The sequence below is a fragment of the Leiobunum rupestre genome, chromosome 8 (assembly GCF_980474605.1).
Source record: "Leiobunum rupestre chromosome 8, qqLeiRupe1.1.hap1, whole genome shotgun sequence".
Taxonomy (NCBI): domain Eukaryota; kingdom Metazoa; phylum Arthropoda; class Arachnida; order Opiliones; family Sclerosomatidae; genus Leiobunum; species Leiobunum rupestre.
Window position 1 is genome coordinate 5,465,402 of NC_143391.1, and position 15,315 is coordinate 5,480,716.

Here is a 15,315-nt window from a genome sequence, read left to right on the forward strand (position 1 = left end):
TTGTTTATACAGGGTGTCCACTAAAAAAGGAACCAGGGCGAATATCTCAAAATCGGTTTTGGGTACGAATTTTACATTTTAAGGTCGCATAGAGCGTGTAGGGGAAACCCCTACTATGAAAATGTCGATGACCTTGAACCATGTCTTCAAGGTCATCCAAAAATTATCTCGAGAACCGTAAGTGTTAGAAAGTTGGTTTCAATTAGAAAAGAATTCCACGTCACGTTTTAACGGATTTGACAAATAGCAAAAGTAACATAATTGCCAAAAGTGTGTCAATCGGACCTATTTCTTAATGAATGTTACGGGTGAAATACGAGTTGGGAGGGGAGAAGGGAAAGTATGCCTTGGAGAGGGTAGGAAGTTAAAACCAACAAATAACGCCTCGTAGTGAGGAACGGAGGAACTAAGTAGAACTGGTCAAAGTTAGTGTATTTTTTTATTTTTCGTCGTTCTGTGGAGATGCTATCCCCATCTACCTACAATATAATACCATAGACTAAAAAAAGATCCAGAAAGGCGATAATAAATAGTCTTTTATGTGGTCGATCTCGAGTCGAGCATTCATTAAACCTTAAGCATACGAAAGTACAGGGATTGTCACACCTCTGGTCAGGGGCGTAGGAACCGGGAGGGGCAGGGGGGACAATGCCCCTCCCTAGAATTATGTTGGGAGGGGCAACTAATGTTATTGCCCCCTCCAACATTTTGGTCAGTTGAAATTTTCAAAAGGCTCAAATTATCATTTTATAAGCATATACAGTTTATAGAACCTCAACTGTGTTTAAATTTCAGTCTTTTCCCGCCAATTTACATAGTAGTAACAAGTACACATGCATTTGGAGAAGCTACACCCCATTAGAAATTCAAAACCATTCTCCAGACCACTTTTCGTTTCTCTTTGCCCCCTCCAACTTCTAGAACGTTCCTACGCCCCTGCCTCTGGTAATTATGTCACTTTTGCCAATAGGTAGTCGAGACAATTTTTACTAAAATCACAAAGGTCGTAAAAGGGAAAATTGCAAGAAAGCGCTAATAACTCGAAAACAAGTCGTGTTACATTATTGAAATTTGCTAGACAAACTCACCATGGTGGGAGTCTAAAAAGTTAGTAAAATTGAATGACCTTGAAAACACGGTTCAAGGTCGTGAAAAAATTATCTCACGATCCATTGGGTTTAGAAACCAGTTTTCAATTAGAAAAGTGGGTATCACCACATTCTCGTCCAAGTAGCTTTGAACGATGTCTTCAAGGACATTCGAAAATGACCTTGAGAAATAACTCACTATAACAATCACTATACAAACAGTGACTTGCAGGACCTGGCTCTGGGAAATATTACTTCTTGGCAATTTCCTCTGAGGATGATTTATTGAAGCGTCAATTCTCACATGTTCCATTTACTACTCTAGAGCACTCTGTTCTCTATGCATTTTTGTGCACAGGATATGGAGAATAATGGACGTAAAAAGGGATAAACTAAACTGAGGAGCACATAAAACTAACAGTGTATAACTGCCCCAGTAGCACATAGGCGCCGAAATACAGTTGGTTAACAGTCCATGTGTCGGGTAAGAGTCCAAAGTTTGTAGACGGTAAATATTACAATTGGCCGACTGTTCAAATAACTGTCGGTGGTATACTTGTTTCGGGCCTGATTACCGACAGTTGGCTGACCGTTGCATTAAAGGTCTCTTTGTAGACGGTAAAAATTACAATTGGCCGACTGTTCAAATAACCGTCGGTGGTATACTTGTTTCGGGCCTGATTAACGAAATGTTGGAAATCTGAACATAATTAAAAAATTTAAAAATTTTAATTTTGATATAAATATCTTAACGTTGGAATTCAACGGAAGCCCGAGCGTAAAAGATGTCGGCTGAATAGTGACCGCCATGCAATAATTGGTGAAGAATTTCATTATAAATTGCAATGGACTGCTCACATATAGGGAACTCTAAATGTATATTAGTTTTACTGATATCGGCAGATTTCCTAGTTCAGACAGAGTTCCTGCACAGTACTGATGAGCCTCAATAAGGGCGAAAGCGGTCTACTGTTGGAATCTCTGGCTAAATTTTTGAACTTTGATTATATTGCACTGTTTAAATTCTGGATGTATTAATATAATATGTTTTTATAGGTTCATACCAGAATTATACGTCTAGAGACATCTTAATATTCCAAAGAGTTCGTGTTGGGTATGAGACCGAAACGGGGTCGGGTGGGTATCCGAATCAGGGTCGGGTATGAATCCGAAACGGGGTCGGGCATGTATCCGAAACGGGGTCGGGTATGAATCCGAAACGGGGTCGGGCATGTATCCGAAACGGGGTCGGGTGGGTATCCGAAACAGGGTCGGGTATGAATCCGAAACGGGGTCGGGCATGTATCCGAAACGGGGTCGGTTATGAATCCGAAATGGAGTCGGGTATGAATCCGAAACGGGGTCGGGTGGGCATCCGAAACAGGGTCGGGTATGAATCCGAAACGGGGTCGGGCATGTATCCGAAACGGGGTCGGTTATGAATCCGAAATGGAGTCGGGTATCATTGCAATATTGAGTCGTAATACCTACCCATTGTTAGTCGGAAAGTAATTACTTTGCCGTAAAAATAGTTTCCCCGACTCTAATTCGGGTGGACATAGTACCAGTCAAAAGAGTAGTTTCCCGACTGTATTTTGGCTACGAAATAGTCGCCGTCAGACAGTCGGCCCAACCGAAAATTGGCGCCGTCGGGCAGGCGACAATTGCTACTGGGGTGTATATATAACAATAACTTAAAGGTTAGGGTTTGACCTTGGTCTGACCCTGCAGCATTAATCATTAAATGACAAAATAATAGCAAACACTTACTATAAGATCAAGTAGGTCTTGAGCGATATGTTGGTAAAAGTTTAAAGGTCGGTGATGGTTAACTTTTATTCAATAGATAAAGCTCTCAAAATTATTCGTAAAATGTTTTGATCAAGTAATTTATATTTCTGTATTATCCGATTAATTTTTTGATAAATTTGTAAAATTAATCGAAAAAACGTTTTTTTTTCGATAAAAAGCTCAAATTTTACGAATAATACATGTTTTTTAATCATTTTCCGAAATATTAACCGGTAAATTTCTTTGTTTACATTTTTCCCCGAAACAAATCAATTTAAACATGGCTAATGATTAACTGTCCCCGACCTCTAGGTAAAAGGGGCTTAATTCCCACGCACTTGCTTTGATAGCACCTGTGATCGAGATAAAGTAAATCCACCTCCGTAAGAATTAAGATACCAATGATGGATAGCGTCGGCGAAAATTCGGTCAAGAGATCCCGAGATACAGATCGGAAAGAATTGGTGAACCAGCGTGCCCACGATAGTCGCACACTTTCTTCAGAATTCCAACCAATGATTGACAAAGTTATTTTTTAACTACGCAAACAGAAACCTGTTAGTGGCGCTCCCAAGAGGATGCATTTAGAACGAGTGACAACTCTAATATCAGGGGCCCCTGAGTCGAATTTATAAATTGAAAGTGTTCGTCATTGAACTCACATTGTCAGTACTAGAAACTCACATTTTGATGGATTCAACTCGATCGAGGCCAATATCTGATGATATCTTTTGAAGACTTTGTAAGTAACTGAGGAGTACATCGGGAACGCCGCCCAGCGGTTAATCTTCCAGGTGCCAGATATTCGGACTGGGGCCCCCAGCCCCGTTCTTATAATCATCATGGGTGCATATATAAACCCCATTAAATATATCTCCTTAAGACAGTATTAATTCCCGAAAAATAATGTTTCGCATTAAAAAACAAAAGAAAAAACTAGCGAAATGTGCTGACTAGTAAGTAAAACCTCCTGCACAATAATTATTAAACTGAGACACAGATTTTTCTGAAACACCGTGTGTTGCGGCAATTTGGCGCTGCAGACCGAAGTTGCGTACGTAAAGGTATACCATTAAAATAATTTTTCCGAATTGAAACTTCAGTTTGACAGCTGACGGACTCCTTTTGTTTCGGCGCTTTTCGTCTTTTATTGCAATGCCAAACGTACTTGTCGGTGGTTCTCGTGATCCTCGTCCGTTTGTTAAGAACCATTGAGTCGTCGCACTTGGGACACGTTACATCTTTCGCAATTAGGTTGAGTCTTTGCAGCCACTCGATTAATTTTAAAGGATCCTTGGCCAGATCATGGATTTCGTACTGATTAAAGACTTAATTATTATACGTATATTGCGTTAAATAACGCTTATAATCACTCTCCTCGTCGCCAGAATTAACAGAATTAGTATCTTCCGAACTTGCGGTATTGGACATGGTTAGCGGAAAATGAATACGGTTTGTGAAATGTTTCTTTCCTATCTGTATAGTATATAGCCCACTGTCATTTTAACCCTTTAACAAAAGCTTTGTTTCGGGCACCGTCATTTGAATCCTTAGACCCCACGTCTACTACAGCAGCATATTTCGCGAATATTGTGGTCCTACAGGCGCCATTACCACTCCCAACAAATAAAGAAGGCTGATTTTCGAAAGGGCAAAAACGGTGCGACGAAGAGCTCTCTTCGCCGCGGAGTGAATTATACGCCCCGAACCATTCGGTTCGTACAACTTTAGGTAAGGTGGAACTAGAAAGTGGAAAAAATGTGGCGGGGCTATTGTTCAAAATAGCCGCCCTAAATGGGTTAGAGTGTGCAATAACTGGTGGCTTTACCGGGGAGTCGGGGTCCGGCTCTTGTAACCCTTAAGGGCGGTGGCGCACTGGGAGATGTTAGCTCTGATCAAATGGTCCTATCTCCACCTTCGACTTCGGTCAGGTTTGGGCTAGATACTGAGCTTCGGCTCGGGCTAACGGAGAGGGTCCGTGCAAACTGGGCGCCTCGGCGGATTGGGTAGCCTGCTGTGGGGCGGCGGACCTCCGTATGAGGGCACGGCGGTCCTGTTTCCCGGCCTTTTGGACTCCCACCGGGATCTCCGGTGCCAGCTGTGCCGGGTTACTTGGGCTGCTGTGTGCTCGTCGTTCCCCTTTAGGAGCTCTCTCCAAATGGTATGACTCGTTACCTACGTAGGTAGGATGTCGGCTGGAGTTGCTACGGCATCCACTCTTACTCCCACTGCTGTGTGCGAAGTGGGGATTGGTCCACCCATTGCTGCACCTTCTGCTGGGTTGAGTGGCTTGCGTCAAAGGTGCGACCATCAGTAGTCACCTGTCCGGGCTAGGTGGACGCTGGCGTAGGGCACTATGATGATAGGCCTCCAGTGGTATGGTCTCTGTTACTAGGTACACCGGGGTATATATTCTGACACACTGTTCAAAATAGCCGTCATACTTGTTGTACGATTAGACGGAAAAGTACTGAACCGTACGTTCCGAAGAAATTATAGATTATCCATAGGTGAGATGAGAACGATCCTTTATAGCTTTGACTAAATACAGTTCTAGGAACTCCTTGTCTTTGCTCTAGAATGAAGACCCATTTAATAGGTTTCTTAAAACGCAACGATTTCCTAGACCTAGGCTAAATTAAAAGCGGGAAAGCTAAAAATAGTTATGTTACTTACCCAAAGTTGGACAAGAGACGACCCTTCGCAAATATTTATTTTAAAGAAATAGGTAAATGTTGAGAAATTAAATTCAATGAACAACTTCCCGAACAATTAAATTAACAAGGCAGCCCGGTCGTAATATAAGTTTCATATTGAATGCGTTTAGCTATATATTTGATTAAAAAAAGGTGTGCCTTAGTAGGCTATCGAGTGTTATTGTAACATTTACATTTCTCACCTTCATGGCTTCAGTGATATCTCACGACCAATTTTCTGGGCCCTGAATTGCCCAAAATTAGTATTGGTAAATCATTTGCAGTTCTCGTCTAAACACTTTTGGAAATACCTAAGGCCTAATTACTGGACCCAAAATTTTTCAAACTGGCAATGTGACAGCGAGAGCTTTGCGTTTCCTATTCGAAATCTCAAACACAGACACTGTCTAAAACAATATCATGGATAGAAATTACTCATACAGCGCCTATTCGTGCCGAACCCTATAACAGGAGCTCGTGATCAAAGTTGGCCGTGATAGGACAATACAGCGACCGATGGAGGCGGATTTTTCAGAGGTCATGTGCCGGAACTTTTGGAAGTGGGTAAACGCTTCGTTACAAAACCGTTTATCAGAAATCGCAATTGTGGTCCAAGTTAAATCACCACTTAAGTATTTTGTAGGAACGGCGTTGATATACCGTATGTTGTACTGTATGTTGAGGTTAACGGTAATAGTTAGTGTAGGGAGCTGTTGGCTCGATCACGTGGCATGCAGGGCTTGCCACCACCCTCCTACGCAGTCTAACCCGGCCACCTGAATTAAAAGGCTTCAAAAGTCGCTTGATGACTTAGGCCTAGGGTGGTGCCTTGGGTATTAGCCTAGCTGATTATTATTATTATTATTATTAATAGGCATTCCAATAAATGCCGCTCTCTTTTTCTCTCCCCCCCCCCACGCGCATGCGTGCAGTCACTGGATAAAATAGTCACGTGTTTATGTTAGTTTTATTTGTAAGGCTAAAGTTGATAGCGCGCACGCATTTTTTTCTATCAATAGGCGCGTGCGAAACAGGGCCGGACTTAGAGATCCTGGGCCCATAGGCAGATAAGGAGTCTGGGCCCCCTTCTCACGCGCTGCATTTACTCTTATCCCTGGAACTAGGCGGTGCCTGAATTTCCCTGATTCAGTGTAGAAGTCTGAGCTCTACGGTTATATTACTTAATAAAAGCTCTTAACAATCGTCGACTAAATATGCGATAATTACGCAACATTGCGATTTAAGGCTGCGTCCGTAAACTTCAAGGCAGAAATTTTGGTAATTTTAAAATAAAATGTTCTAGCTAGGAATTTCTCCAATATAAATTACCATTGATATTATAGATTTATGCCTTCGAATACAGTAATTACGGTCACTGGAGGGCACCTTCCAAAGATGGGCCCCTAGGCCACGGCACTGGCGAAAATGAACGAGCCCTTCCACATTGAAATATTAAGCAGCGCGCTTTAAAATCGCATTTACAAGGTATGTCCTGTCTCTCTGTATTACCATATGTAACATAATTACTTATAAACGTGCCTCTGTTTAACACCCCTGTATTAAAAATTTAAATGAGACCTTGTTTCACAGCCACCAAAGAAATTACGCATTAACCTCTCGTAAAACTGGTTTTAACTTCCTTCCCTCCCCGCCAGAACTAGTTTTGATGATGATAGAAGCGTCGTCGACTGGGAAGTGACGTCAATTACGTCATATCCTTGCAACAAGGTCTCATTGCGATAAAGTTCTATCTGGCACACTTATGAGTAATTATGTTACATATGGTATTACTTAGGAGCAACAACCACAAAGAGAACGCAGCTAGCATTTAAACACGCTAACGCAGTTTTGTGTACAAATTTCATTGGACGAACCTTTAAGTTGAACGTTTTACGGAAAGGGGGAAGACATTTTCCGAATTTTTCCCTTCCGACGGCAGCAGGTGCTAAAGCGTCTAACCAATAAAAATTGTACGCCAGAAAATGCACAACTTTTGACGGGTTGAGTTCACCTCGTGTGGGGTGCTGCGTTTGTTTCTCTTAGGTATTACTAACAAGGAGAGTACCCGAGGTGTTTATTGCCGATTTTGTTCAAAGTCGGTCGTAATGTAAACCTATATAAGATATAAAATTTCCCAAAAGGAGACGTTGCACTACCCATTCGATTTGCCATGGCAACCGAAAATGTTTTTGATCACTTAAAACAAAAAAATCTCCATTTAAAAAAGCATGTGATTTTCTCGGTTTCATAGCTACGAAAACTTTTCAAAAAAATTTAAATCACGAAATGGGTAATTTGTACCACATCTAAGTAAATTTCATCATATTTGGGTAAATTGGAATAATTTTGGGGTAAAATTGTAACAATTTTTGGGTAAAATAAGGAAAAAATCTTATTTTGGTTTTAAGTGATAAAAGACATTTTCGGTTGCCATGGCAAATCGAATGGGTAGTGCAACGTCTCATTTTGGGAAATTTGATATCTCATATACGTCTACATTACGCCCGACTTTCAACAAAATCGGCAATAAACACCTCGGGTACTCTCCTTGTAAGTATTCTAGGCAAATCTCTGAACAGGTTTTTTAAACGACTATTCGACATCTTGTTCTGTAGCTCCCACTTGCGCAGTTCGATTGGTGTGTACTATTTTCACGTGTCGTGTTGGGGCCGACGCCACCGTTCTAACTATTATTATTGAACCGTTTGTGGTAAAATGGTAATCAATCGACAGCAGTGGCGTAGCCGGGATGTTGGTTCGAAATGGGGGGGAGGCATTTTACTTATGGAAATCTAGTTAAAACGAAGCTGATGTACAGTCCCATCTACTCCCACGATAAATTGCACTAAAGAATTGTGGGTACATATTCCCTATGTAAACGCTGTATATAATTCAATGATTTAAGCGCGCGCTCTAAAAATTACGTGAAAAATCGTGGGCGGGCGTATTGAAATTGACGGCTTTTAAAATTCATTTTGCGCGTGAAAATACCTCTACACGTTATGGTCAAAAAAGAAGGCTGTGTGCCCAAGACATGTACCGGTAGTGTCGCGCGCTAAAACGTCATTTCAAAATCCGTCAATTATGTAAAGACAGGCATCATTTCAATATCACGTGTTATTTTATCCATTGAAATGTAACTTAAGCCTAACAATGGGTAACGACGATATTGACCGATTTCAAATTATGTTTTTGCGCGTGGCAGTACCTTAAATTGTGAGGTACAGCAGGCATATTTTCCTTCTTTTATACCCTAACATGGCGGCGTATTTTCGCGTGCAAAATGAATTTTAAGATCCACCACTACGGTGCTTAGCTGTTTCCTCCGAGAGACGGTAGGTAGTCAAACTTAGGCTCGATAGCCACTTAGCGCGTGAAAGGACCCCGCACACGGCCTATGAAAAAAAACTTTCGGCCAATTTTGTTGCAATTTACAAATTATGTACCACTGACCACGGTGAACTAATATACGTTTGGATTATTGAACAAAAATTATTTGTTTTTCCGCTAGGTACCTTCGAAAAAACCGATTTCAACATTGAATTATACTGTTAAGTTGTCCACGGTTAGTATCATCCAATTTAAATAAATCTTTCTTCGCGGGCCCGACGTTACAATATAATGATTAAAACGTTACACAGCCTATGATATTGACTATTTTTTAGACCATTTTTGAAAAACACATCCAAAATGAATTTTAAGGCTAAAGCTGGGTACGTGACAATTGTTTAAGTGATTAGACGTTAGTAAAGAGTTTAATTGTAGTATTTCTTTTAATTATTATTTTCCTATTTAGATTTAGTCTTTTACTTAATAGTAGCTGCCATCCCCCTTTTCTTCCCCCTAATCATTGGCTTCAGTTCAGTTCACCCCCTGAAAGATTTCTGGCTTCGCTCTAGTCTAATCAGAGTTTCATCGTCGCGTGTTTTGTTTCAATTAAATGTTGTTACAAAGTCTTGAAATAACTAATTAATAATTATTATTATTGTTATTTTAAATGTAATTATATTTAATCATCACTAAAGCTGTTATAAAATATTTTCGTACTTTAAAAATTATATATTAATTACCAATACTTAAAATTAGAATGCAGATGGCGCTACTAATGGGCTCTATTGCCAAGGCGCAAATAGTGCGAATTTTTAAGAAAATAAAATCAAAATTCATAAATAGATAGGGCGTCGAGCGCCATAATTATCTTGGGTCGCGGGCTTGCAGTGCTGTTCGTAACGGTCCCAATACATCGCTTTTGAATTCTAAGTTGTGTAGATAAACCATCGTCATAGCTATCGCTTAGATAATTTTAATTAATGCTCCACCAATGTAATGTAGTTTGCGGACCCCTTTTTCAAAGGTAAAATCCTAAATATTTCTATAGCTATAAATCATTTAATATAATAACGAGAAGAAATACTACAGTTAGACAGTTTACTAACGTCTATTCATTTACACAATTGTCACGTATCCAGCTGTAGCCTTAAAATCCATTTTGGATGTGTCATTCAAAAGTGGTTTGAAAAATAGTTAATATTATAGGCTGTGTAACGTTTAAATCAATATATTGTAACGTCGGACTCGCGACGATAGAATTTTTTTAAAACTAGATTATACTAATCGTTGAAACTTAACAGTATGTTTTTCAATGGCAAAATCGGTTTTTTCGAAGGTACCTAGCTGCAAAAGAAATAATTTTTGTTCAATGATCCAAACGTATATTAGTTCACCGTGTTCGGTAGTACATCATTTTTAAATTTCAACAAAATTGGCCGAAAGTTTTTTTTCGATAGGCCGTGTGCGGTGTCCTTTGAAAGGATGCTTAAAACTATCGTTCCATAAGGAAAACGTCTCCAACATGGCCGATATAGTTGTCTGATGACTTCGGTTCATTTACTTCTGGTTAGATTATTAACCAATAGATGTTTCTATAAAATAAAATGAATAAAAAGTAAAAAAAATTAATATGTTGCTCTTACGTCACAAAGCACGGCTTTATTGGTAAATTCTTAGCACTAGTGATATGCACGCGCGCTAGAAAAACCTATATTCCTCGCGACTGTAGCGCCCGCTATAAGACTTGTAACCAATTGAAGATTAAGAAACACGCGCCATCTATCTCCAAATATTCGATATCTTACCATAAAATCGTTCATGAGGAGATCTATCTACCATGCCTTTGGGAGTGTTCACCATCCGGGTATCCTATCAACCGGGTCGAGCTCCTCGCTAACCTGATGGCTCTCTCCTACGTGGTGGCAAGGGTGCGAGGTGCGTTGGTCGTCTGTTCCGACTCCCGGAGTGCCCTGAACCAACTTATGTCGCGCTCTACTAATCCGGTGGTCACCATCATCCACGACAATTTTTCCAGCACCGTCACTTTCCTGTGGTGTCCAGCTCACGTAGGAGTGCCAGGCAACGAAACGGCGGACAAACTTGCCGGGGTTACCCAGCTTCAACGCCTTCAGCGGGTGAACTTCCTCTTTCCCTCGACACTCTCGGAGTTAAAGAGTGTCTGTGGGCGGGCGATCACCACTTCGTGGACTCGCACCTGGTGGTCTCTCTCAGACCAGTAGCCCCTCCTAGCAGCGAAGCCGAATTCTGACTCTCGCGCCGTTCTGGCCTTTTGACTTCCCGGCTTGAGGACACCTTTCTCGCGCGGCTTGGTTGTGGCCATAGATATAAGAAATGTATATAAAGGTCTAGATAAATTTCGGGGCCTCTAAGCCTAACATAAAATACGAAATTGACACCTAGCAGACACCGAGGAAGGCACGTGACCAAGAGCGCGAGCTCTCTTAGCATTTTAGTACTAAGTGCTTGACCTTTCCGCAGGCCGTAGTCTTTAGACACCATCTGTTGCTGACTTTTAGTATAATTTTTAAGCAGGAGACCATGGCTCTCGCGACGATAACACGAGCTTTCTTACCGATAGATAGCGCCTTATAAGGATAGCCTGCAGAAATTACGCGTTTCTGCTAGCTGTCACCTCCGTATTCACTCACTTTGAAATATTTTATCTAGACCTTTATATACGTTTCCTATATCTATGGTTGTGGCAGACTTCCCACCAAGGCGACTTTTCATCGTTTCGGGCTCCGACAATCCGACTCCTGCCCTAGGTCTGCAACGCGGGAAGACGACGCGCGTGTCCTGTTCGTTTGTGCCTCCTTCGCGGAACCGCGGCGGAATGTTCAACTTTCGCTCCGAGCGCGGGGGATATCACTTTTTGATCCTAATTAATATGAAATGCATGTCAAAAATATTGCAAGTGGTGTACTATGAGATAAATATTATCAATATTACCATAAGTTACATAACAAATAAGTATGTCAGTTAGAAAAAATTATCAACGAACTGATTTTCTTGTTTATGGCTCAATCAACGTTTAGTTCTCTGCATAACCAAGAGGCGTATAAGATTAAAAAAAAACTAATTTCGAGCCCCTCCCAAATTTACATGTATAAGACAAAATTACTTTATTAGTCTTATACGCCGTTTGGTTCAGATTTGAAGGTTTATTTAGCAATATTTGGTAACAGCACGTTGAGACCAATCAAACGATACCAATATCAGGTCATATCAATTTTCAAGGTCACCGGAAGTGACCTCACGTGGTTCGTATTTCCGGAAAGCCCCCACGTTGACCCGTAAGACAAACAGTTCTTTGTTACAAATCACTAACCTAATTAAAAAATACCTTGACCCATCGTGTACCTTATCACATGCTTATTTTGTCATGGGCTCTTGGACTATAAATATGTCCAAGGCGAAACATACTACTACCAAGGATAACATACTACTCAGTTCGGGTGCAAGTCCAAATCTAAGGTGGGAGAGAATATCGATCAGTGTCGTAAAAATGTTTGGTCAGGAAATCAGCATCAAAGCAATAACAATTGTCATACCGATTGTTCGTATGTTACTTATGATATTACTATCGTACCCTTTTATTTCATAAAAGGGTTTAATTAACTTTCCAATAAAGTACAGGCTTAAAAATCCCATACATAATTTAAATAAATTCGTGTACTTTTTTAATTAAAACCATTTAGTACCGGGACTACCATCATATATTTTAGTGGTATTTATTGTAGTGAAGACTCTATATAGAAACGAGTCAGTAAGCTTTGTTGTTGACAACGAGTTGGTTTTTATTCTAAAGGCCCATTTTCATGCTCGCTGGTAGCGGATAAAAATTGTCAAAATTCGCATCCGCCACTCGCAAGCGTGAAAATAAAGCTAAAATATCTGTTTGAAACAGATGAACGCGGAAAGTGAAAAAGTGTGTAGCTGAAGCGGATTTTGTCGATTTTTACCCGCTACCAGCGAGCATGAAAATGGGGCATTAAGCCCCATTTTCATGCTCGCTGGTAGCGGGTAAAAATCATCAAAATTCGCATCCGCCACTCGCAAGCGTGAAAATTAATCTAAAATATCTGTTTGAAACAGATCGACGCGGAAAGTGAAAAAGTGTGTAGCGGAAGCGGATTTTGTCGATTTGTACCCACTACCAGCGAGCATGAAAATGGGGCTTTAGACTTTTAAACACGTGATGGAGCGGAGAGTTGTTACAATGGGCCGGCCTTTGACTATTTCGTACAAGGACGTTTCAGCTGACCTAAAACAAAGCACATTTCTGATAATAATAATAATAATCAGCTAGGCTAATACCCAAGGCATCTAGCGATTTTTAATGCCTTAAACAGGTGGCCGGGTTACAACGCGTAGGAGTGTGGTGGCCAGACCCTCACGCCACGCGAACCAACAGCTCCCTACATTCACTATTACCGTTAAGCTATCACAGGGAGTGGAAAATAGATTTATTTTTACCAGAAAACTATACAAGTATGGACTTGGGATGTCTAAGGATAGGATCGTGCTCAGGGGCTTAAACACCGTCGAACCTAAGAGCGTATCTTCGAATAAGAAGCCGCGCCGCGGGAATAAAATGGAGGACATTCGCCCGGAGAATAGTATTACCAGAAAAAGGGATGTAAGAAACGGGAATTAGCTCTCACGCTGAAGAATTTGAAGAATTGGTCATATTCTTAGGGAAACAGATTTAGTTAAAAGAAACAGCAAAGGACGTAAGTGAACTTCTATACCAGACACGGTTTAATATCGACTAGGAGCCGAGCTTATCATGTCACGAGTAAAATGGTCTTCTTCAGACATTCCATCCTTTCCTTTCGTTAAGACGGGTCAAAAGTAGTTTCAGTAGCCAACACTTCCAAAAGATTTATAACAAAATGTTAGTAAAACCATGGGCCAAACATTATTTGGCCCATGGTAAAACATTGGGCAGCAAAATTTTCTAGTTGGTGGTAAAATGGTGTTAACGAAGAATTTTGTAAGTCATACTTACCAGTAATTATATAACTAAGAAGAAAAGAACGTACTAGTAGTATAAGTTTCAAAATGATATTTATTTTTCAAATAAATAATAAATGTACATGCATATAAATTTTAAAAATCAGAGAAACGGAAGTAAAAAGTAATAAATAGTATTATTCTAGTAACAATATTATTTACTAAAATAGTAATGCTTTAATGATTGTCGCTACTCCCGTGGCAACTGTCGGTTTTTCAGTAGGATTAATTAAAATCGGCTGGCGATTCGAATCGAGTTTGTACTCAGACATCAACTCGTAATCGGCTGCGCTTCGAGGCTGGTGCTGTTCTTTAGGTCTACGATGAAAAAGTCTGCTCAAATACCCGCCGAACGAAGACTGACCTCGGCGATTGTCTCTTGCTTGTATCTCTTGTCTCTGCGCGTGAAGTCCAACGGGGTCATCTAAAGGAAGTTCTCGTCGTCCCGTTAAAATGTCACCATCCGGATGGGCCGATGGCTCACGCCTGACGGTCGCTGGCAATCTGTTAGGGCTGTAGCGATTCTCTTGGGCTTCCCAACTGTCGTTATCTTGGTAAGATTCACTTGGCCTTCTAAAATCACCTTGCAGTCTATAATTGTCATCTCGCCTGTAGTCTACAATCCTGGGTTGTCGATTACTCTGTATTTTGACATCGTCATCGGGACCCATTGGTTTAACGTTCCTGGCTTCGCGGCCTTTTGGTATGTAATTGCGGAAATTATAGTGGTTGTACTTCCGGGCCTGTTGAACGTCAGAATTCGAAACATTGTCCGAAACGTTGAATTTGGGGAATGGATGCGGATATGTTGGTCCAGAAGCGAAATTCTCATTCAAACGAGGTTGAAGCTTACGATCTTGTCGACGACGCAGTTCCGCTTTTTCCAACCGTCTTATCGCTTCGTTTCTCTCTTCTGGAAAGTCTTCGGGCTGACTCGGACTCAAGCTACCCAACACTGCCATGAGCATTAAAGTTTGAATCGGACCCAACATCTGAAACCAAAGAAAAGGAACGGGATTCACAGTACTCGAATTATTTCAACACTCTTACTTTAAGTTGTTGCTAGGGAATACTAAACTAACTGTAATCACACTTGTGACGTTAAGGTTGATTCAAACACAATGATGCGATAGACTTCATGCTTTTGTATTTATAGACAGAAACACGTAGTCGAAAAAATCCGTAATTAACAATGCATTTTTAAGTTTTATTTTTTTAAACAAATATTATCATGGTAAAATATCCCCTTCCATAAAACGCTGCCTACGTTAACGTAGGCAGAGCATAAAATATATATGGAAATTTGGATGGTCTTTCTATCTTTAAATCACGCGGGATTGCTAGGCGTCCCAGCCACGGCCAACCTAATTCCA

The 15,315-nt window shown here is 40.7% G+C and overlaps 1 protein-coding gene across 1 annotated transcript; it reads right to left on the reverse strand.

The window, feature by feature from the left end:
- Positions 1–13,979: 13,979 nt before the first annotated feature.
- Positions 13,980–15,090, reverse strand: LOC149932202 (uncharacterized). The gene is made up of 2 exons (XM_090156713.1): positions 14,993–15,090; positions 13,980–14,934 (listed from the first exon to the last, which is right to left on the reverse strand). Exon 2 carries the CDS (start codon positions 14,932–14,934, stop codon positions 14,104–14,106), a length of 831 nt encoding a protein of 276 aa, XP_090012839.1. The 5' UTR covers positions 14,993–15,090; the 3' UTR covers positions 13,980–14,103.
- Between the last annotated feature and the right edge of the window lie 225 nt (positions 15,091–15,315).